The following is a 22,158-nucleotide window of genomic DNA, read 5'->3' as shown; positions in this document are numbered from 1 at the left end:
CACTGGTGGAATTTCCCGCCTCATCCGCGCGCAACCCCAACGGTTTTTGGCGGCCCCAATCCAATTTACGAGCAGCTGGCAGCCTGGTCAAGCAAAAAGTTGGCGACAACGAAGAGAGGGAGTGGAGGGGGGATTCGATTCTTTCGCAGTGAATCCGATCCAGAACCCCACAGCCTTTCGGAGCGCATTACCGTGGTTGGATACCAAATCCGAAGTCGTTGCGCCTCGTGGATGGGCGTGCTAGTGCCGGTACAGGGATCCAGGTCGTCGATCTGCGTCAGCCGACCTTCTTTCGGACGGGGCTTCTGGATGCGCAGATGGAACTGTGAATGGGAGTGTGAGGCCCATCTCCATCACCCCGCATTCCACCCCCACCACGGCCAACCCATGCATCCATGCATCCTGGGTAGATTTGGGCGGACACTATTGGGACCTCCCCTCTTGGCCCGCGTCTGTAGCACAACGCTATTGTGTGCCGCGCAGCAATGCTTTTGCCTTTGGAGGTGGGAGGTGCTAAGATCCAGGGCGCCTATGCTTCCCCAAGCTCACCCGCTCGCAACCACCACGACACGTTTGGAGACACACACGCTGAGTCGCGCGCACACGAACACACCAACATGTCGAGAGATCAGAGGAACATCAGTTCCTCATCCGGACGGAGTTCCTGGTTCCTGGTGTCCCCGTCGGCGGAACGGTCTCACAATCACATGCTCACGGCGCAAAGAAGGGACGCAAAATGCATGAATTTCCACGCCGCCAGTGCTGACCGCCTTGCGCATGTCTACCTTACCACCCCTGGTTCCTGTGCTGACCGCGTATAGTCCGTCAGTCTTTCGCATCTGCAGCTTCGCGCTGACAACGGATAATGCAATCCACCCCAGATTCTGCCGCCCGACATACCGAGGTGGGCAAAAAACACAATGCGATGGCCCTGTCAACGCGCGCATATTCCCATGTGAAGTTGCTACGTCACAAGGCTGGGTTCCCGTTGCGGGTTTCCAGACGCTCCCGAGAGATGCTGACCTTTTGAACTGCCGTGGTCATTCGGCTGCCCTCTACCGGGCACGTATTCGCAGCAGATGCATCACATCTCGCACCCCCGGCACTGAAGGCCCCACTACCCCATGGGGAACGTTGCATTTCCAATTTTCTGCGTTTTTTTACTCACTCTCTTTCTGCCCCGTCTTATTCCACCTGCTAGACAAGGTCCAGCACGACAGAGATACCCGCCTGATGGAGGATCATCACGACTCAGGGATTGGCGGGGACGTGAAGCCTTCTCCTCCCCGTTGACCCTACATTCCCGCTAGCACGATGGACGGGCCACTTGCACCACGCGCGCACCACCATCCACCATCCACCATCCGCGCGCACACACCCTCCCGGGATCATGTCTTGAACTCGTGGTGGGCGCGGTTTGTCTTGGGTGTTCCCACCGATCCATCCGCCCTAGAGCCAATTGCTCTCTCATTTGTGGGAACTGGACAAGCAAAGCAAAAACAAAACAGTCGAGAGTCTCCAAGACCCAATTGGACTTAAATAGCCCGCAATCGTCCCCATTCTCCACGATGGCCTCTCTTGTGCTGAGGCGTTCGAGACAGCTCACCGGGATCGACTACAGCCAAGCAATCACCGACTAGGTGCATCCCCAGCTCCATCCCCCGTCCCTACCTCCTCCAGATTTCCAGACGACAGTCCCCGTCCCGTCCATCATGCAGCTTCCCGCCCTCGTCTCGTCCTTCTCCCTCCTGGGGGCCGCCTTGGCGGTTTCAGAGCACACGCAGCCCTTGGAAGACAGGGCTGCCACCGCGACCGTCGTCCTCGACACGGCCACCGTCATTGGCAATGTCATGAACAATGTGGAATCCTTCGGCGGCATCCCCTACGCGAAGCCGCCCACCGGCTCGCTGCGACTGAAGCCCCCCGTGCGCCTGACTGACAACATCGGCACCTTCGACGCCACCGGCCCTGCCGGGGCCTGTCCCCAGATGGTGGCCTCTTCCGCTAGCACGAACGCCCTCATTGACATCCTCGGAGACATTGCGAACCTGCCCTTCATCCAGACGGCCACCGGGCAGAGCGAGGACTGCCTCACGATCACCGTGGCCCGCCCTCAGGGCACCACGGCTGATGCGAAGCTGCCCGTACTCTACTGGATCTTCGGAGGTGGTTTCGAGGTACGTCATTCGTCCGACCTGCGCGTTCATCCCGTGTGGCTAACCTTCATCCCAACAGCTCGGATGGTCCTCCATGTACGACGGCACCGGCCTCGTCCAGCACGGCGTCGACATCAACAAGCCCTTCGTCTTCGTCGCCGTCAACTACCGCGTCGCCGGCTTCGGCTTCCTCCCCGGCAAGGAGATCCTCGCCGACGGCTCCGCCAACCTCGGTCTCCTCGACCAGCGCATGGGCCTCGAGTGGGTTGCCGACAACATCGCCGCCTTCGGCGGCGACCCCGACAAGGTCACCATCTGGGGCGAGTCCGCCGGCGCCATCTCCGTCTTTGACCAGATGGCCCTCTACGGCGGCGACAACAAGTACAAGGGCAAGCCGCTCTTCCGCGGTGCCATCATGAACTCGGGCAGCATCACTCCCACCGACCCCGTCGACTGCCCCAAGGGCCAGGCCATCTACGACACCGTCGTCAAGAACGCCGGCTGCGCCGGCAAGGCAGACACCCTCGCCTGTCTGCGCGAGGTCGACTACACCACCTTCCTCAACGCCGCCACCTCCGTCCCGGGCATTCTGTCTTACAACTCCCTCGCGCTGTCGTACCTCCCGCGCCCCGACGGCACCGCCCTCCCCGCCAGCCCTGACGTCCTCGCCAAGGAGGGCCGGTACGCCGCCGTCCCCATGATCATCGGCGACCAGGAGGACGAGGGCACGCTCTTCGGCCTCTTCCAGGCGAACCTCACCACCACCGACAAGTTCGTGCAGTACCTCAAGGACTACTACTTCGCGACCGCCACGACGGACCAGATCAAGGCGTACGTCGCCACCTACGACACCGGCATCAACGCCATCATCAACGGCAGCCCGCACCGCACCGGCCTGCTCAACGAGATCTTCCCGGGCTTTAAGCTGCGCGCCGCGGTCCTCGGCGACCTCGTCTTCACGCTGACGCGCCGCGTGTTCCTGCAGCTGGCCGCGGTGGTCAACCCTAGTGTCCCCGCGTGGTCGTACCTCGCGTCGTACGACTACGGCACGCCGATCCTCGGCACGTTCCACGGCTCGGACCTGCTGCAGGTGTTCTACGGCGTCAAGGACAACTACGCGGCGCGCAGCATCCGCACGTACTACACCAACTTCGTGTACGCGCTCGACCCCAACGTCGGGCTGAACGGGGCGTACCCGACGTGGGCGCAGTGGGGCCAGGGGCAGAACATGATGCAGTTCTTTGCCAACTCGGCGAGCACGCTCAAGGACGATTTCAGGAAGAGCAGCTCCGACTGGATCTTGAACAATGCTGGGAGCTTGTACTTTTAATTAGTAATTTGGGGACTTGTGGAGTTTGAGGTACATGTTTTATGATTTATGATGACTATAGTTACGAATACCAAAAGGATAATGTTGGCACAATTCTGATGATGCTCGTGTGTGAGTGGGCCGAAGCTTGTTCGGTGGTGAATAGGCCGAGCGTCCGTGATGTGCGGGGAAACTTCCCGCTAGCGTCCGCGTCTCGGCGATGACTAAGCCCGAGTCCTCCGACGTCTCCGTCATGTCTCTCGGAGGGTGAACGGGTGTGTGCTGAAATTGAGTCGAATCACGCTTGCTTTCTCAGGTGCAAGTTCCAGACATAGCTTTCTGCACCCGAGGTAGAAGGCGATTGTCGGCAAAATGCCAGACCCCTTCGTGCTAAGATGGGGCATCATGGCCACCGGCGCCATGTCCGAATGTAAGCCCCCTCAGCCCCTCCCGTGACCATGCCTCTAACACCCAAAAGACTTCTGCAAAGACCTTCTCACCAATCCATCAACCCGCGCCGTCACCGACATATCCCACACCATCGCCGCCGTCTCCTCCTCCAACGACCCCTCTAAAGCCAGCGCCTTTCTGTCCCGCATCGCCCACCCGGCTCCGTCCACTGTAAACACCTACGGCTCAAACCAAGCCCTGGTAAACGACTTGTCCGTCGACATCGTGTACATCGCCACGCCGCATAGCCACCACTTCCAAAACGCCATGCTTGCCCTCACCGCGGGGAAACACGTGCTCTGCGAGAAGGCGCTGTGCGTCACCGCGGCGCAGGCGCGTTGCTTGGTGCTCACTGCAAAGGAGAGGAAGCTGTTCTTCATGGAGGGCGTGTGGACGCGCTTTTTCCCGCTGAGCAGGCGGATTTGCGAGTTGGTTAGTGGGGGCGAGATTGGGACGGTCTATCGTGTTTCAGCGGACCTCTCGCGGGCGAATGGTGACGGCGACGATGTGACGGGTAAGAGGTTGGATTACGAGGACAGGCATCGTATGGTGAATCCCGAGCTGGCCGGGGGCGTGCTACTTGGGCTGGGTGTGTACGCGCTCACGTGGGTGTTTCAGATCCTCTACCACCTCCAATCCGAGGATGAGAAGGAGGCGCCGGAGGTGAAGGCTGCGGTGCAGAAGTACCACACGGGGATTGACGAGTCTGTCGCGATGCTGCTCAGCTTTCCGCGCCATGGGGCGGTCGGGGTTGCTACTGCGTCGTTGCGCGTGGCGACGGATCCCGGGGAGACCGGGAACCCGGCGGTGAGGATACAAGGGTCCAAAGGGGAGATACAGGTGGCGCATCCGGCGTATAAACCGGCCTTGTTCAGGATCATCAAGCAGCACGGCAATGGCGGGGAAAGTGTGGAAGAGGTGGTTGAGTGTCCGCAGCCGCAGGATGGTGAGCGGAGATGGGGGAATGGGACGTTCTGGGAGGCGGATGAGAGTGCGAGGTGTATCCGGAATGGAAAGTTGGAGAGTGAGATTATGCCGTGGGCGGAGAGTGTGTTGGTAATGGAGACGATGGACAAGGTTTTGCGCGGGGCTGAGATTATGTATCCGGACGTCATCTCGAGCTGTGAATTTGATTCGGTCAGTCCGTTAAATACGGGCAGCTGAGTTTAGATAGGAGCAAAGGAGAGTCTGTCGAGTGCACTGGGTGTATCGAGCATATCGAGCACATTGGGCATGTCGAATATACCGAGTAAACTGAGCGTAGAAGATTTACCGCCTACTTCATCACAATAGTTTCCTCACTTCTCTAGGCATTATATAGACACTGAAAATGGTCCAGCGGTGTTACGAATATTAGGAGCATTTGCTGCTTAGCAATCGTGGCTCAACTTCTGCAAAAAGAAAGCTGCAGAGATGGCTCGCGAATTGCCGATCACGATCGGCGTCTCGTTTTGATGCGACCACCAATTACTAGCCTGCTTAATGGCTAAAGGTTAAAATCTGCCTCGGGGCCAGACATACCACCCTGCAGCATTCAATGTGAGCCCTGTATGCTCCATTGGACCCCTGAGTTATCATGAGGCCACGACTGCATGAGAGCCTGATTTTGATGCGTAGTACGCAGACCGGCAATACATGCTGCATTGATTGATCGGCACTGGATAGCCAATCACCACCCACCCGAAAGCAGGACCATGCAGAATCATGCGGTCGCCGGTCAGGCGCTGAGTTGGCATTGCAGGAGAGCGCCCGAAGCTTTCGAAATTACAATTGTAAAGATGGGACACTAAAGGACGAAGGTTACCTCGCAAAAGATATCGTCCAGAAGGCTCTCCTCATCTCACTTCTCCAGTCTCTTCTCAATCCATCACACGACTACAACGGAGCCGGTTGCTCAAGGCCGCCACAAAGTCCAGAAACGAGTCGTTCGGGTTCAGCATCGGTGATATTGTCCTAATTTTGCGAGGGCTCGTGCGATGTGCAAGTCTTCTCCGCGGCGAGGCCGTCAACGGCTTTGCGGAGCACGTAGAGGCCTATGAATCCTTTGCGAACGGAGCCGCCTACTTGCGCAAATTTCTGGAAGTCGAAGGGGAGGCACTGAAGCCACATTTGCGTGTGGAACTCAGGTCGCTGAATCGACTGTTGAAGGACTTTCTCGCACGGATGCAACAACTTCAGCCGTCCTTAGGCAAAGATCGTAAGGAGAAAGGGTTTCAGAGGATCATTCAGAAGATACGATGGCCTTTTTACGAAAAGATTCTGAGCGGGATTTGTCACAAGCTCAGCTCCAAGTTCAACATGATCAAATTCATCGTAGACCTGAATAATGGGTGAGTAGTCCCTGCCCGGATAGAAAGCTGCAAAAGGGCCGGTCTGACATTCGAATAGATCGTCCATTCGTTTTATGAACCTTTGCCCTTCAGCCGGACTTCCCAGGACCCCAGTTCCCGGGCCCAAAATCGTCCTCGTGGATGCTCGGTCCGAATATCATGGCCTGTCAATGGCAGGCGTGAAATCCTGGGATGTAAGTAGTACATCTATGACTAACCTTCCATTTTCTTTCCAAACGTAGATGATGCGATCTCCTGAAACCTATTGCCGAGGTAATGACTAATTCGTCCTAGGATTTGGCGACCTTTATTGAAAGGTTGTTTTGTGTCGGCGGTCAATCGTGCCTGGCCGTGAAGAACAGAAGTTACATTCTGCGGAACAACACGACTGAAGAGATGTTCCTTGTCAATAGTCCTAGTATTCCTCCCTTGGAGGACTCGGTTCAAGATGGACATGAACTCGAAATGAGCATGCTTTTTCCGAACCACACGGACTACAACAGCTTCTGTCCCAAATGCAAAAGATTTTGGTCAAATCCAGTCAGTATGGAGATGTTCTGGTATGTACATTCTTTCGAGAGTTGCCTCGAGGGCCCAAGGCTAACCACTCCACAGCACCAGGTGTGGCCTCTCCGCACGATTCCTGGATTCCTTCGACGACGAGCCAGATCCCGTCACTTCATTGGCGCTGAAGGACATCCGGAGAACAGGCTTGCGATTGGTCATAGAGCAAACCATGCTAGGCTTTGGTGAAAGAGAACCGAAGAAGATGAAGAACCAGGAGATGCTCTATGAACAAACTATGAACGCGTTGGCTAAATCCAAGAACGAGCTCGGTCCTCGTCCAATGGCCCCTGCTCGCAACGACAAGTCAGAAATCAAGGACTTTCGAAGAATCACTCTCTGTAGCGAGCAGTGGCCAGATTTTGCCAGGGCGCTTTCGGCCGCCAATTGGAACAACAACAGGGCCCGCGCAATCGTTCGGGGTCTGAAGCATTTCTTAGCAGCAAAGACCTTTTCCGAGAGTGCTCTTGCATTCATTGTCAACAATAGTATAATAGGCACCCGCCGGGGCCCCGAGACGGCGTTCTTACAGTCAATCATCGATGCGTCTACTGATCGTCAGACTCTATGGGTGCCCCCGCAGGAATTTCTTTCGTCCCTGGAAGATTATATCTGTTGTGCTCGTAACGCCAAAGCACAACATTCAACTTCCGCCTTCCAACTCCGATGTTTGCTGTGGACCTACTCCGAGACTCTCGAACTGCATGCCGACTTGATACGCACTTCCTGCTGCCTCTTCAACCGCTGGTCTGGATCTGAAAGATCCACCCAAATCATATTTTCTTCTCCTCGGATGTTGACGCGCGGTCTTGCAGTCCCTCAAGGTGTTATCTGTGAGCTTTCTTTGGATATTGTCGCGGGCATTGCCCGCATCTTCAGGGAACGAGATCCAGTGCATGTCCTGGCTTGTCTGCCACTCTTGATCAAAGACTCAGCAGAGATAGCGGTTGCGTATCACCTTGATGGCAATCTCGCTGCCTACTTTCGCCAGGCTCGCGTCTCTCGAGACAGCGCTGTCCACCAGTTGAACCACGCCAGTCAAAGATGGATTGAATCTACGACCGAATCTCGTGGGAAACTTTTGGTCGATGAATCGACATTCACGATGATCTGTAACAGGATTTACGGTGTTTCATTTTAACAAGACGCTATCGATAGAAACTGATTGATTGTGAGGCCGCTTTGCTGAACGGGCGGCGGGTATTGGATGCCAATGAAAAGTGAGGTCGCCAAAACGTCCTAAGCCCCAGCTCATCTTTTCTGCTTAACGCTATTACGTATTAGTTGAATTAGAGCGGAGCTTGAGAACTGCTTGATGGCTGAAAACCCACTTGACCAAGGGGACCAGAGTCCAGGCGCATACATATTTACTCACGGCCAACCGAAAAAAAGAGTGAGTACTGAAAGATGACGTCGTCTTGCTGGCATCAGATCCTTTCAGAGACCAGGTACTTAAGTAGCGGTTGACAGCATAGCCTACCAGGTCGAAGATATCGGACCAGCGTCGCGGCCGGTCGATGACATGTTCGGGGTTGGGGCTCTTGAACCCAGGACCAAACTCATACTCTTATTCTAAGTATCTTGCTTCACCTTGCAAGTAAGTGCAATAGCCACCCAGTGATATTGTGGTTAAAGTCACTTCAATGGGGGGATCGGTGTCAAGTCGCAGGGAAAGGCCCGTAGACGCTGTGTGCAAACTGCTAACCTAGTTCAGCCGAGGGGATGGCAACATACTCGGACGCCACATCTACAAAGTCTGCATTAATACGTCGTCGACTTGTAATTGTACGCTAGCGTTCCAAGCTCACAGAAAGCTGAACAGAATGAATAGCAAGTCAAGCTGGTGCTCGAGATTCTGCTGCCTACATTACGTCTCTTAGACTCCAATGCAGTCCAAGGAACAGTCACAATCTTGACTACGGATTCTTAGTGTCGTACTCATGTAATTGCTAGGACTGAATACAGGAATCTCCCACACGTATCAACCGTCTACCTACGGGAGGCTAGCGTGCGCCTCATGAAATAAGGCCGGAATGCATGTTCTGCTTTCCCCATGCTCGCTTCGTAACCGCGACGATGCAAATAAACCAAGTGTTGTTGGTGTCGTTATGCGCCATGCCTCTCCCCTAGTGGCTTGACGTTCTCGACTTGACACTGACGCGGAACCCTTTAGGCTTCACGAACCACGCATTGTGGGTCTTCCACGTTCCTTCAGGTGCAGCAGCATCGCCCTCGAGCTTGAAATCGAAGTCGCGGATGATCCTAGGGATGAGCTTTGATATTTCAAGGATTGAAACGTTCTTGCCGATGCATGTACGCGATCCCAGTCCGAACTATAATGGTCGAATCATGTTAGAAGCCGTGCACACCAACAAGACTAAAGGTGAAGGGCAAGACAAAGTGGATAAGGTCTTACAGGCATCCAATTTCTATTCATCACGGAGAGTCTCTTCTCGTCTTCAATCAGCCAACGGCCCGGGTTGAAACTGTCAGCATCCTCTCCGAAGAAGGCCTTGTTTCTGTGCTGAATCCAGCCGTTAATTCCAACAACGGACTAAAATGAAGCATGAACGCGTCAGTGAATCATAAGTACCCCTTGATGTGCGGATTGGCCGAAGAACATGGAGAAGACATACCCCTGCAGGGAAGAAACGTCCGGCGATGGTGACACCGCCCGCGGGAACGATGCGTTCCAGAGGCAGTCCAACAGCGGGATGGACGCGTAAAGCCTCCTTGATGACTGCTTGGAGGTAGGGCATCTTTTGGCTTTCCTTGAATGTCGGGGACTGCGAGAGCTCCCCGCGGCTGGTAAAGTCTGCAAGCTCTTCGCGTAGCTTAGCCATAGTGTCGGGGTTCTTGAGCAAGTTGTACAGAATAGCAGAGATACTGATGCCGGTGGTGTCAGACCCGGCGACCATATTGGACATACAACCGTTCAGAAGATGCCATTGTGTGAACTCGTCGGCGTTGCTGGAGTGCTTGGCCAGGAACTTGGTCAGGAACGCTTCCCCAACGGCCACGCTGTCTTCGGCACTCTTGACGTCGAGGACCGGCTTTGGGGACGCTTTCTCTTCCTCGATGGTTTTCGCCGTAAAGCTCAAGATGTATAGCAACTTGGCTCCCATACTCAGATTCGGAACGAGCTTGTTTAGTATCGGTGTGATGTAAGTGTGCACGAACGGAAAGATACCAGCTAAGCTCATGTAGACTAAGCTCTGGTTGAGGTTGTCAATGACGTGAGCAACGTCTTCGCCGCGGTCCAGGAACCCAAGACGTTTTCCGTAGGTCATTAGCGCAATAGTGTCGAAAGCGTAGCATTGGAACCAATGCCCAATGTCTATCGTCGCCCCAGCCTTAGAGAACTCGGAAAGCCGCTGCGCAAACAAGGAGCCGCACTCGTCCACGTACGGCTCATAGCTAATAAGGGATGTCATAGAGTATGCGTTCGTGTAGAACCGTCTGTTACGTGCATGACGCTTCGCCGAACGCTCCGAGAAGAGATTCCATAGGTCTTCGTTAGGTTGGAACGAAATATACCACTCCGATTTTTGAAACTCTGTGCCGTGGCCATAGATCGTTTTTAGGGCTTCCGTGTCGTTAATGCTGTATCGGTTTGGGCCATAGCGGACGACGGGGCCTGGAGAGAAACAGGAAACGTAAGTAGTCATGATACTGGCAGCTGCTTGATGCTCCTACCGTATTGTTCGTGTAGCTGCTGATTGATCTTCTCAAAACCTCCTTGTTTGAGGTGGTGGAAATACCAAAAGTCGGTGAAGCGAGCCAGCGATGGGCCGGGTACTGATCGCAAGGGGGAGCGAACCCACCAAACAAAGGAATAAAGAATCTGTGCCAGCAGCGCAAAAGCTGCGACGGCCAGTACGAGTTGAGCGCCCATTGTAAAGATATATGATGAACACAAAGATGAAGTTCCCAACGCTGGTTGATAGAGCACCACACTCTGTACAACTGGTGACTTTGAGGCCTTCCTGAGCAAGGGAAAGATACAAGCTACAGATATTTATGCTGGGCATACCGGATCCGTATTTTGGGGTGACCATGCATCATCACCGCTTATTAAAGTCGACATGCACACTACCAGTCCGCAGACCATCTTAGATTTAAACCTGTAACGGCATATGGCTTACAACTATCAGGGGTGCTTCACTTGGGGCGAGTCATAGATGGTTTTGGGATGCTGGACTATGGAGACGTCTCGGCACCGAAGCTTGGATGTTCAAGCATGGAACATCTGTAGCGTTGGATCGGATCATAAAGAACTGCTCTACCCGCTATGCATGGATGTGGATCAAAAGAAAACTATACTTCAAGTGGAATCGTGAATCTGAACACCTTCTGCAGGAGAGCTGCTATCCAAGGATTTGGGGGTTCTTGGCATTAAACCAGGAACCATTAATCTTTGCTGCTGTGTTAGGGGGTTTCGGCGAGGCGACAAGACCCGGATTTCAAAGTTGTCCGAAACCGACATGCGCCCCGCAACATGACATGCCAGATAGCGTACGGCGGGGCCGGGACGCGAAAGGCGGCAAGCTCAACTATGGAGTAGGTCGGAGCTTGTCGTCGCCGTTGACCGTGGACCACCACGGTCGGTATGCGGAAATTTTCCAAGAATACGAAACGGTGGATTCATTATGCTGTTAGTGATCTATGCTATTCGTACTGATTCACAACTCGAGGCTATGCGGGGAAACTCCGCAAAACTCTCTGCTCCTGTTTTCGATCGGGTGGAACGGTGACAGCCTCGGGTAGGAGGCTACTAAGCGAGGACCTCGTACTCGCTCATCAGATCGATCACCTTGTCGATCCTCCGACACATCATCACCTCCCCACAGGTAGTCGTGGCGATTGCAGTTTCCTGCCAGGACTACGTCCGCCCCTTCCCCTTTCCACCTCGGAAACTCGTGATGGCCTGCTTCAACACGCCTGTCGAAGCATCTCCGGTCTCTCCGCCGGCACATACACCGACGCCACCAGCTGTCTTCGATCCGCCAGTCGGACAACGGCCGCCGTGATGTCCGGTGACGCTGAGGACACCTGTTCCGCCTCTACGTCTCTGTTTACTACAGCATTGACACAGGCGTGATTCTGTCTGGTAAATATTAGTCAGGACGCGCGCGCATCAGTCTTTTGAGACCTCCACCGCGCGCCTGATTACACATGTAAGAACAGCCGCGCGCAACACCTCTTGATCGTGCACTATTTTCAATTCTACTGACGGATTTCGGGAAGGGCAAAGAGCGCATCTATCAGTGGCATACTCATTCGACCTGGGCAACGATCAAGATTCAGCCTTTTCACTTGCGTCTATATATAGCTCCTCCCGACATCATATGTGTGCGTCGATTGGCATCTTTGGCACCTCGTCCTTACTACTTTTCCAAATCGACTACTTCGTACATACCAGTCACTGAGACATCATGACCATCTCCTCTGATTCAACTGCGCCTCTTATCGCCGTTGTCGGCTCAACGGGCCTACAAGGCGGCAGTGTCATCAACAACCTAGCGCTGTCGGACAAGCCGTACCGTATTCGCGGTCTCACTAGAGATGCGAAGAAAGACAAGGCTCAGACTCTTGCGAAGCGGGGTGCCGAGGTTTGGACCGTCGACCTGTCCGCCGACAATGCCGAAGGAATCCAACAGTCATTCCAGGGTGCAACCTATGTCTTTGTAAGGCCGCTTCTTTCCGGGTCGCTGCTGTACTGTGATGCGTCGAACGCGTGCTGATTGCCAAGCCTGAAGATCATGACCAACTTCTGGGAGCACGTCGACAAAGCCCGTGAGATAGCCGAGGGCAAAACCTTGGTCGAGGCAGCCCACAAGGTCGGAGTGAAACTGCTCCTAGTCTCCTCCGAAGCCAACGCTACAAGGGTGACGAACGGAAACCTTACCAAGGTTTATCATTTCGACTCGAAGGCGGAGATCTCCGACCATTCGCGAGCCTTGGGTGTGCTCTTCGTCGACATCCACGCCGCTGGGTACATGAACAACTTCACTACGTTCAGCCGTCCCAGACCTGCTGGAGATGGTTCTTATGTTGTCGATGGTAGCTGGCCTGAGACTTTCCGAATGCCGCTCCTCGACACCTACCATGATTTCGGTTTGTTTGTCCAGCTTGCTATCGAGTCAGATGAATTCAACAGGGGAGATGGCAAGATAATCTGGGCCTATGGGGACCAGGTCACTCTTCCCGATCAACTGAAGACCCTCTCCACGGTCACGGGCAAAAACATTGTATACAACAGGGTTACGGAGGAGCAAAACGGGGCGGGTATGGTGCAGGCTGGCCTCCCTGCTTTTGTTGTCGATGACATGGTTGAAATGTTCAAATTCCACGAGGTCTGGAACTCCGCCTATGCGGCCGGGAGTCACATCGAGCCTGCCAAGCTGGCACGTCGACCGCGCACTTTCAAGGAATATGTTGAGAATGAGGACTGGGGTACCGTATTCGTGTGATGCTGCTTTTGCCAACGGTTGGTGATATCAGGACTTTAGTATAGAGTCGAAGACGCCCAAACTTAGTAAGGATCAGCGTGGTTTTACTACCTCTTACAATTGCGCATAAGGGGGGATCCTTTGATAGGCGCGCGAATCGAGATGCTCAAATGATCATATTCATCGTATCTTCGGCTCATTATTCTACTCGCCATAGGCAAACGGAGACATGGTAATTCGCTATTCAATTTCACAGTCTCATGTTGACATTCTCTCCCTCAGCCCAAACCCAATCTTCTCTCCTCATCCACCGCTCAAGGACACCTCAACTCAATGTATCACCCCGGATTTGCGGATACAATTCGAAACAAGGGTTGACAGAAAGGTAAGCAGCATTGAATACGCCTCGACTCCGGTTGTCAGGCCGCACCAAGGCGTCCACAAGTCTCATGACTTGGTGCGCTCCTCAATCTGCGCCGCCTCGATGTTGGCCTCGAGCTTTTCGTCGGTGATGCTCGGGGATCTCGCGCGCCCGGCCGTGACGACGTCGCGTCCGCGCATTTGTACCCACACGGTCTTGTGCGTGGGTTGCATGAAGAGGGCGTCCATGTCTTCGAGGGTCAAACCTATGGTATTTGGTCTCAGTGACAAAGCAACAGCGACGGAATATAAGACAAAAGTGAAAGAGGGAGTGAAAACGCACCCTTGGTCTCCGGGACGAAGAAGAAGGCCCAGATGCCCATGAGCATGAGAATGCTGCTGAAGAAGAAGTAGGCGCCGTAGCCCAAGTCCGAGATCATGTACGGCGTGGAGCGCGCGATGATGAAGGAACCGAGCCAGGTTGTGGCGGTAGTGATTGAGACTGCAAGCATCCTGATCTCCAGAGTTTGCACTTCCGAGGCGTAAAGCCAGGTGATACCTTGCCAGGTGGCGCAGATGATGACACCTGTGAGATGCGTCAGCGAACTCAAGGGACAAGATGCGGAATGCGCAAAGTCTTACCGTTGATGTACACGCAAACCATGGCCAAATATGACCAGCCATCCCGGATGATGACTCCAGCAGCCGCTCTGGCGGCGGGATCCGCGCCTGGAGAGGCAAGTCAGCTTCATGAAGATCCTATAAAACCATTGTGAACTTACGCATGACGTATCCACCGATGTACCACATCGGAATGCAGCCAAGTGCCGAGCCCCAGATGAGACCTTTCCGTCGACCAACCCGCTCAGCAACCCAGAAAGTGAACAGGAACATGCCAAAAGTCTTTGCAATCCCGTAGAAACCGGTGGAGAAGAGCTTTGTCGAGGTTCCCGTGATACCAAGACTTTCAAAGATGCGAGGGGCGTCTGTAACGTACGCATCAGAGGATGAATTTTGAGGTAACGACTTCGAGGACACTTACAGTAGGTAATAATGTTGACTCCGGTGAAACTTTGCAGGAACATCAGCGCCATTCCGAGACCCATTCTGTTGCGAATGCCCTTCTGGAACAACTTCTGGAACATCTGCTTCTTCGTCAAGCGGTTATTCGTGCGCTGCTCAACCTGCGTGCGGATATCATTCATCTCGCGGCGGATGTACTCGTGGTCCGCAGGCAAGCCCCTCAGCTTCACCAGAATCCTCTCCGCAGCGTCAAAATGGTCACCTCTTGCCAGCCAGCGCGGGGACTCGGGACACCAGATCATGCCGAGTGCGAGCCCCAGCCCGGGCACGAGCTGGATGCCGAGCGGAACGACCCACTGTGCGTGGTTGTTGACGTTGATGGTGCGGTCGGTGGCGTAGTTGATCCAGAAGCCGAGCATGCCGCCGCCCTGGGAGGCGATCTCGAAGATGCCGACGAGGCGGCCGCGGATGGAGGGCGGCGCGGTCTCGGCGATGTAGACGGGGACGGTGAGCGAGGAGGCGCCGATGCCGAGGCCCGCGATGGCGCGGCCGGCGTAGATCATGTTGAGGGAGCCGCGGGCGGCGGTCATGAGGGTGCCACCGAGGAGGAAGACGGTGCCGGCGAGCATGACGGTTTTGCGGCGGCCGAATTTCTCGGCGATGGGGAATGTGAGGAGGGCGCCGAAGAAGCAGCCGGCCTGGGGGTAGCGATTAGCTTGAGGTCTTCAGGATGAGACATGGTATTGCGTACCTGGAAAGTCGAAACGATGTTGCCTTGGATAGTATCTCTTGCGGTGGTGCTGACCTCGTCGAGGTGGAAATCGCGGCGGAAGGAGTCCAGCGCCATGGTTCCGCCGATGACGGCCGTGTCGTATCCCACTGGAATCTGGAGTTAGTCATTTGTCCAAGGGTCCGATGAACGCCGTGTTTCGGCTCCGAATGATCCACATCTGCCAGCCTGGCTCCCGAAACGCGGCGGCGCGGGCCGGTCGCAAGCCTCAAACCTTATCTCAGGCAAGAGGCGCAGAGCTGAAGTGTTCCAGAACAGCGCGACGCAGGTTGTCCGCAATCTGAAAGAAAAGGGATATCGATGACATACTAGCTAGAGCCGACATGCTGGCAACGAGCGCAATCAGGTGGATGCGCCAGTTGCGCACCTCGGGGGGATCAAGCGTCCCTGCCGCGTGGGTGCTGAAGAAGCCCATGTTGGGCGATTGAGGCGCAAGTGGCGCGGAAGCGGCGCGAGAACAGCTGGTTTCGTGGGTCTCGTTTGGCAGCAGAAGTACGTAAGGAAGAGAAGACTCGGCAAGCCCCCAGAAACATGGAACGTGGTTGCGCAACTGAACACGAAAGGGACCCGAACCCACGGACGGCGGGGTGGAGGGGACGCAAGCTTTATCTATGCCAACTGCGACGTGCCCACCCAAAATAAGCTTGAAGTGCGCTCCGTCGAATGAAAGGACATGTTTTGCGACATTGTTGTGGAATGATCAGGATCAGCGTCGTCTACCCCGCGATGACCCCCATGGGGAAAAAACTGGGTGCATGGCCTGGTCGTTAAAACCTGCCGTTGGTAGGGCAGAGGACATCCACCCAAATTGGGCGCACTGCAGCTGGTGGCAAGCAAGAGGGGAGAAATGGAGAGAAGAATGAGAAGAGAGGTGCTTCCAACCAAACAATCATGTTGGCAATTAGACCCCTGCACAGTTGGGTTGGCAGACACATACCTCCGCAGACTTGGCGTCAGCAGATGTGTGGATCAGCCAAGAAGAACGCCGAGGAAGACGAGAGGGGGGAGGGAGGGAAGCAGACATCCGTTTTATTTCGTCTGAATTCATCTTTTACCTTTTGAGCCGAGCCATATCCAATTTGTGGAGGCTTGCACCGCGCCACAATATTGAAATGATCTATTCATGGTTTGAGAATTAAATACCTAAAAAGCATCGTAGTGCTGTTTTTGATAATCAGGAAACTTTTGATCCAGCAAGAATATTGTCGAGAACCCCAACGGCCTGCAGAACTTCGTCTGAATTCACTAGAGAGCAGGGGGGGGGGGGGGGGGGGGGGGGGGGGGGGCCTAGAAAATAGAGTTCGACAAGACAGAAGGTTATTTTCACGTCCCGAAGCGCGGACTCGCTTGGGCCTCGTGGACGTTATCTCCACGGACACTGCACCATGCACCATTATTCGCCGCTGTCAACAGATGAAGCGCCAAGTCACGGTTCCGTAACATCTGGGACTGCACAGCCCCATTTTACGAGATTTGCAGAAGACTTGACCAGAAATCCGAGAGCGATCGCTCATGGAGTTCTGAGAGGCGATTCGCACGGATGGTGGCGGGGGAGCCAAGACCGAGATCTCTCACAAAACATACGTTGAGGTGTCAGTGAGAAGCAATGTTTTACGAGGAAATGAAAAGCACATCCGCGGAAATGCAGAGGTTTCGCACTGAGAGAAAATGTTTAGTCACCGATTCTGGCGGCGTCGAGAATATGTCGCAAAAGTAGAACCCGCGCGTTGTCTTCTGCATGGGACGGAGACCAGATATATGTCCTGTCGTTGAGCTTCAATCGAATTCGTAGATCGTGGGATGCAGGCTGATGGCAGCGCTAAACCGCGATGGAACGCCGAGACGAAAAGCGCCGGAGGAACTCGGGGACTTCAGACGTCGGGCGCGCACTCACTCAAGATTCCCAACGCCCGGATCTCAAATCTGAGGTGTGATTCCCGAGCGTGACCTTCACGGGCGTCCGGGTCCAAGGATTCGGGAGGCAGCTTTCGGGGGTGCGAGATGGTGACAAGAAGTGGTCGGTTCTCGGTTCTGGCTCGACGTCGGATGAGAGGTGTGCGGGCGCGACAGCAGGGCCGCGAGCGGAAGCCGGGGTTGGCCCAGCGCCGGGGGCATGCATCCCCCGGGGCCTGGATCCGTCCCGCCCCAACCTCCCTCCTCGGTAGTCAAGTTTGACTTCCGAGACCACGCGACGCCGCTGCGCTGTCAAGAACGCGGCTCTCCACAACCTATCATGAATCCCGAACACCTCGGCGGAGGATCCCAAAGCTGGTGATGGCGCTGTCTTGGTGTTCTCTTGGCTGCTTTCCATCTCGTTCAGATCTGGCTTGCGGCGGGCATGCAGGGCTTTTTGAACCTCCTCGCTAACCGCCATGGTGGATTCAAGCTTCCTGTTGCACCAATCAATACCACCGTGACCCCAGGTTCTTTGGGCTCCCTTACCCCGGAGCCACAATCACTTGACATGTCGTCTGGCGAATTGTGACCTTGACTGGCGGTTCTTATGTTGCATCGGTTATTCCTGCCAGACTGTCGGATGCCATCAGTTAAGTGTGTTTCCCTCTTGATTTTCATTGCAGACAGTGTGCTCAGCCACCCCCGGTCTGGGGTTGGTTCCCCCTCACTTACAAGCGTGACTTGGCGACTTGGCACGGATTTGCGACGGTTCGTGGGGGCTGCTTTTCCGTTGGACCGCAGCATGCTCCTCTGCCATCTTCCCGCCGAAGATCGTGCGAATTGGCTCAAAATAACTATTTTCTGAATCAAACAGAAAGAAGTTCCACTATTGAGGGATAGAGTAACCGAAGTTGCTCCAGTGGGCAGGAGCAGCTCAGAGCGTTGCGAGCAAATACACGGCATCATTTGATCTGCTAGGGTCCACATTTCCGGGGGTTCTCAGGCGGAGACGGCGGTCCGTCTCGGAAGCCAATTCTGATTTTCGGAGGCCAGATGCACGCCGGATTTGTGGAGCTCCTCTCCGGAAATGTCCACCGATTTGGCTAAGGGGAAGCTGCCCACCAGCACAAGTACGCCCGCACACGACTTTCTTGACTTCGGTACGAATATCATACTCAAGACGCCCGAAACGCTCTGGGGTAGAGATCAAGTTTGAAAAGCGATGTTCCCCTCAGGACCAATCAGAGTAAACCCATCTTCGGTGACAGAATCAGGACAAATAGCAACAAGAATACCACAATTGCGATTCGCTCCGGGAGGAAGGTAACGATTCCTCACTGTGAAGAAGCTGCGAAGAGAGATCATCACGCGCACCTGAGAAACGCCACTGCCGTAATCCCAGGTGCGGAGGATTGCCTTGGCGACGAAGCGAAGGCCAGGGTCTGATCAAGATGGTGTTGGACAGTTGGGGTAAGCCTCCTGTGTCACTTACCTACGGAGGTTCACCGATGGAGTGTGGTTGTTTGTAAAAATGGCTGCATTTTGCAGCCATACAGCAAACAAATGCAGATCTCGTGAGACGTTGTCAACTCTTGCTTGACTTTGTGTCAGAGGATGCCCCAAGGACCCTCGGGATGTGTCGCCGAATTATGTCAAGCTAGCCAACATCTGTGCCACCAATCGTGAGAAATGGCTATTTTCATTGACTCCTGCATCGACTTCTTTCATGAACAAGTAGGTTGTTCAAAGTGTGGCATGTGGCGGTGCGATGGATGACAAACCCCCGGCCAGTTCAATTGGCATGACTAACCTGCTTCAAGGAACCTCCGGCGCGGGGGCACGCCCGCGAGTCAGTGCACACTTACCGCAAACCCCAAAAAGGGCCCCCTGAAAATTTTCGCTCTCCGCAGTTCATCCCCACATCATGGAGTCTGGTTCGGAGAGAGGGGGCGCCCACCGAAAGGGGGAACCGGCGGAAAACATCGAATGGAATGGTCCCGCCTCCATCCTCCCCCGCGCTCCTTTCCCCAGCTTTGTTGCCTTGCTTCACCCACTGAACTACCTCACACTACCTACACTGCCTACCTACCAGACAGAATTTGACTTTGAACCGGCGCTGTGAGCACTGAGAAGAGACGCAGGCCCGAGGGAGGTAGGAAGGCAACACCTCAGTTGATCCAACGGGCTGTGGGACTGAGGAGGAAGAGGGAAAAGAGAATGTCCGCCGTCGCCGCCAACGAGGAGCCCGCCCGCGACGACCGCAATTCCAAGCATGCAGGAGACTAGCGGGCCGTCCTCGGCTCTGCCAAGTTACTCCCGACCACCGAGAAGATCAGTGAGGTCCCGGGAAGGGTGCTTGACCTGCAAGTGAGTACTCCTGTCACCACACATCTCTACTTGTGGGATTACTTGGAAACTTTCCATCCACCACCCCTTGCTAACGTCGCATCAACCAACCCCCCATAGACGCCGCAAAGTGAAATGCGATGAGTCGCGGCCCCGATGCAGCCATTGCGAGCGCTTGAATCTGGAATGCAAGTGGCGGCCGCAGTCCAACAGCACCGCCGCACACGCAACCCTGGCCGCCGCCGTCCCTGCCGGCGCCCGCAGCCCGGCCATGCGGTCCCACGCCACCGATGCCTCCGTCTCGCCCGCGGCGTCCATGTTCCAGCCCATGCAGGCCGTCGACGAGATCTTCGACTACGCCAGCTTCATGTGGGACACTGGCGATGTCTGGCAGCAGGTTCCCGAGCCGGGGCAGCAGATGAGCCTTGATGGCCAGGTTCTTGTAAGTTCACTTCACGTCTCACTCTGGATGAGGATCACTCGACACTTAACGAAACATGTCACTGAACCATCACAGCGAGCCCAATATGCTGCCCAGCCAGTGATCGGCAGACCAACAGCGCTCATAAGCAGCCCTCCCGATCTCACCTTCCCGGACCGGACCACCATAGACGACCTCCCGGACCCGTCGCCCATCCCCGACGCCAGCAGCCAGTCGGAGCAGCAGACCATGGCCCTGCAGGTGCCGACCGAGGACGACAGGCTCATGGACTACTTCAGCCGCGTCGTGGTCCCGCCCATCCTCGCCGAGGTCGAGACCCAGAAGAAGTGGCTCGCCATCCGCCAGGTCGTCGTCGACATGGCCGGCGCCTCGCAGATGGTCAAGTGGGCCGTCCTTGCCTTCTCCAACCTCATGCTCTCGCGCCGCGAGGGCGCCTGGCTCGCCAGTCCCGAGGACCACTACCAGAAGGCCGTCGCCGAGGTCGCGGCGTACGGCGAAGACTCATCCCCGCGAGACGACAGCCGCAGCTCCCGGCGAGAGCACCTGCTCGCGACGCTCTTCTTCCTAAGCTACGTCGACATACTGCGCGGCTCCATCAAGGCGGCGGATTCGTTTCTGAAGCGAGCGTACGGGCTCTTCCAGCAGGGCGAGAAGAGCAGCTTTGCGGCTATCGAGAAGCAGTTCCTGCAGTGGATGCGCCTCCTCGACGCCCGCGCCGTTTCAGCTGGCGGCCAAGGTCTCCTCTTGTCCAAGGATGACGAGCTCTTGCTGGTGGAGGCATCACCGGCCAGCTTCGACGGCGGCGTCGCCGACTCGTCCAAGGAAGACCTGGCCGAGGGCGACATCGAGGACGTGCTCTTCCAGGTGATGTACCAGCCCGGCATCGTCTTCTTCCAGAAGGTGCAGAGCTTCATGGGCCGCATATCAAAGATCGACCCGTGGCACCGCTCGCGCGGCACCGTCGAGGACGAGACGGAGGTCATGAACATCGGCGCGGCTATCGCCGCGGACCTACGAACGCTGTACGAGCAGCGGCCGCCGCTGATGGACTACGCGGTGGCCGGCAAGCTCACGGAGCCGCATGTCTCCGCGCACCTCGCCTTCGTGATCACGCGCGCGTTCCGGACATACCTCGCCAACTACCACGCCAGCAAGGTGCACCTGCACCGGGTGGCGTACAAGACGTTTCCGCTGACCAAGGAGGCGCAGGAGGCGCTGAGCCAGATCCGGCGGCTGGCGCGGCTGCTGGTGGACTCGCTGGACGCGGACAACTCGCTCCCGGTGAACATGCTGTGGCCGCTGCTGATGCTGGGCTCCGAGGAGCAGGATCCGGCGGAGAGGCTGTGGATCAAGACGCAGATCCTGCGAATGGAGAAGGTGGCCGGGAATGCCAAGATCACGGCGCAGGTGCTGGAGGAGGTGCAGGCGAGGCAGGACAGCGAGAAGGTGCGGGTTGATATTCGATCGGTGATGCATGCCATTTTTAACTCTTGCTTCGCGATTGTTTGAGGGGGAGTTCACTGGAATCGGCCCTTTTACGGCGAAAAGGAGGAGATCATGGTGCACTGCGAGATAAAGGAATGGGAGCACGCAAGAAGAGCCCAGCCGGAGTGGACATTAGTTATCTTCTGTTAGATACCCAGTATGCTGTTTCTACGTATGCATTGTTTGTTTTGATCACTGCATCTGTCTGTATTCTCTCGATTGCTTTCCCCAAGCTCATTCCTAGGCACGCGACGGTGACGATTCCTCGTGTTCTTCCGCCTCGCCGCGTCGGTTCCGTCGTTGTGATCCCCTCGGACGCTAGCCCAGGTACCCGACGCGATGCCGATCGGAAGATCCACTCCGGCCCCGCGATGGATCCACTGCCTCGGGTACTTTACTCAGTGGCCGTGCCCAGGCGGCATCCGACACCATGAATTGGACGGTCTCAAACTTGTCCGGGCAGATGACCGATGGCAGCAAGGGTGTTTGAAATGGCGGAGTAGTTCTCAGGCCATGTTGTGGCCCCAGACCAACTTCTGCCGCCTCCACGCTCCA

The 22,158-nt window shown here is 55.6% G+C and overlaps 6 protein-coding genes across 6 annotated transcripts; 4 read left to right on the top strand and 2 right to left on the bottom strand.

Annotated features, from left to right (window-relative positions):
* Positions 1–1,712: 1,712 nt before the first annotated feature.
* CGGC5_v001871 (putative secreted lipase) lies at positions 1,713–3,486 on the top strand (the record flags this gene model as incomplete). The annotated part of the gene is made up of 2 exons (XM_032024018.1): positions 1,713–2,177; positions 2,236–3,486. 2 exons carry the CDS (start codon positions 1,713–1,715, stop codon positions 3,484–3,486), a joined length of 1,716 nt encoding a protein of 571 aa, XP_031879335.1.
* Positions 3,487–3,837: 351 nt separating this feature from the next.
* On the top strand, positions 3,838–5,079 carry CGGC5_v001870 (D-xylose 1-dehydrogenase; the record flags this gene model as incomplete). The annotated part of the gene is made up of 2 exons (XM_032024017.1): positions 3,838–3,895; positions 3,944–5,079. The coding sequence occupies 2 exons, from the start codon at positions 3,838–3,840 to the stop codon at positions 5,077–5,079; spliced, it is 1,194 nt and encodes a 397-aa protein (XP_031879304.1).
* Positions 5,080–8,935: 3,856 nt separating this feature from the next.
* On the bottom strand, positions 8,936–10,704 carry PDA6-1-3 (Pisatin demethylase; the record flags this gene model as incomplete). The annotated part of the gene is made up of 4 exons (XM_032024014.1): positions 8,936–9,142; positions 9,226–9,363; positions 9,446–10,446; positions 10,506–10,704. 4 exons carry the CDS (start codon positions 10,702–10,704, stop codon positions 8,936–8,938), a joined length of 1,545 nt encoding a protein of 514 aa, XP_031879342.1.
* Positions 10,705–12,244: 1,540 nt separating this feature from the next.
* On the top strand, positions 12,245–13,282 carry NMRAL1-9 (NmrA-like family domain-containing protein 1; the record flags this gene model as incomplete). Its single annotated transcript, XM_032024013.1, has 2 exons — positions 12,245–12,496; positions 12,569–13,282. 2 exons carry the CDS (start codon positions 12,245–12,247, stop codon positions 13,280–13,282), a joined length of 966 nt encoding a protein of 321 aa, XP_031879302.1.
* A 426-nt stretch (positions 13,283–13,708) lies between these two features.
* qutD-14 (Quinate permease) lies at positions 13,709–15,849 on the bottom strand (the record flags this gene model as incomplete). Its single annotated transcript, XM_032024012.1, has 7 exons — positions 13,709–13,887; positions 13,965–14,207; positions 14,264–14,350; positions 14,404–14,607; positions 14,664–15,342; positions 15,396–15,523; positions 15,744–15,849. The coding sequence occupies 7 exons, from the start codon at positions 15,847–15,849 to the stop codon at positions 13,709–13,711; spliced, it is 1,626 nt and encodes a 541-aa protein (XP_031879341.1).
* A 3,753-nt stretch (positions 15,850–19,602) lies between these two features.
* On the top strand, positions 19,603–21,627 carry CGGC5_v001866 (Transcriptional regulatory protein moc3; the record flags this gene model as incomplete). Its single annotated transcript, XM_032024011.1, has 3 exons — positions 19,603–19,697; positions 19,797–20,118; positions 20,194–21,627. 3 exons carry the CDS (start codon positions 19,603–19,605, stop codon positions 21,625–21,627), a joined length of 1,851 nt encoding a protein of 616 aa, XP_031879300.1.
* Positions 21,628–22,158: the final 531 nt, after the last annotated feature.

This window comes from Colletotrichum fructicola, assembly GCF_000319635.2.
Source record: "Colletotrichum fructicola Nara gc5 chromosome Unknown KSG_Nara_v1_contig01, whole genome shotgun sequence".
Lineage (NCBI taxonomy): Eukaryota > Fungi > Ascomycota > Sordariomycetes > Glomerellales > Glomerellaceae > Colletotrichum > Colletotrichum fructicola.
This window is presented reverse-complemented; position numbering and strand designations above follow the sequence as displayed.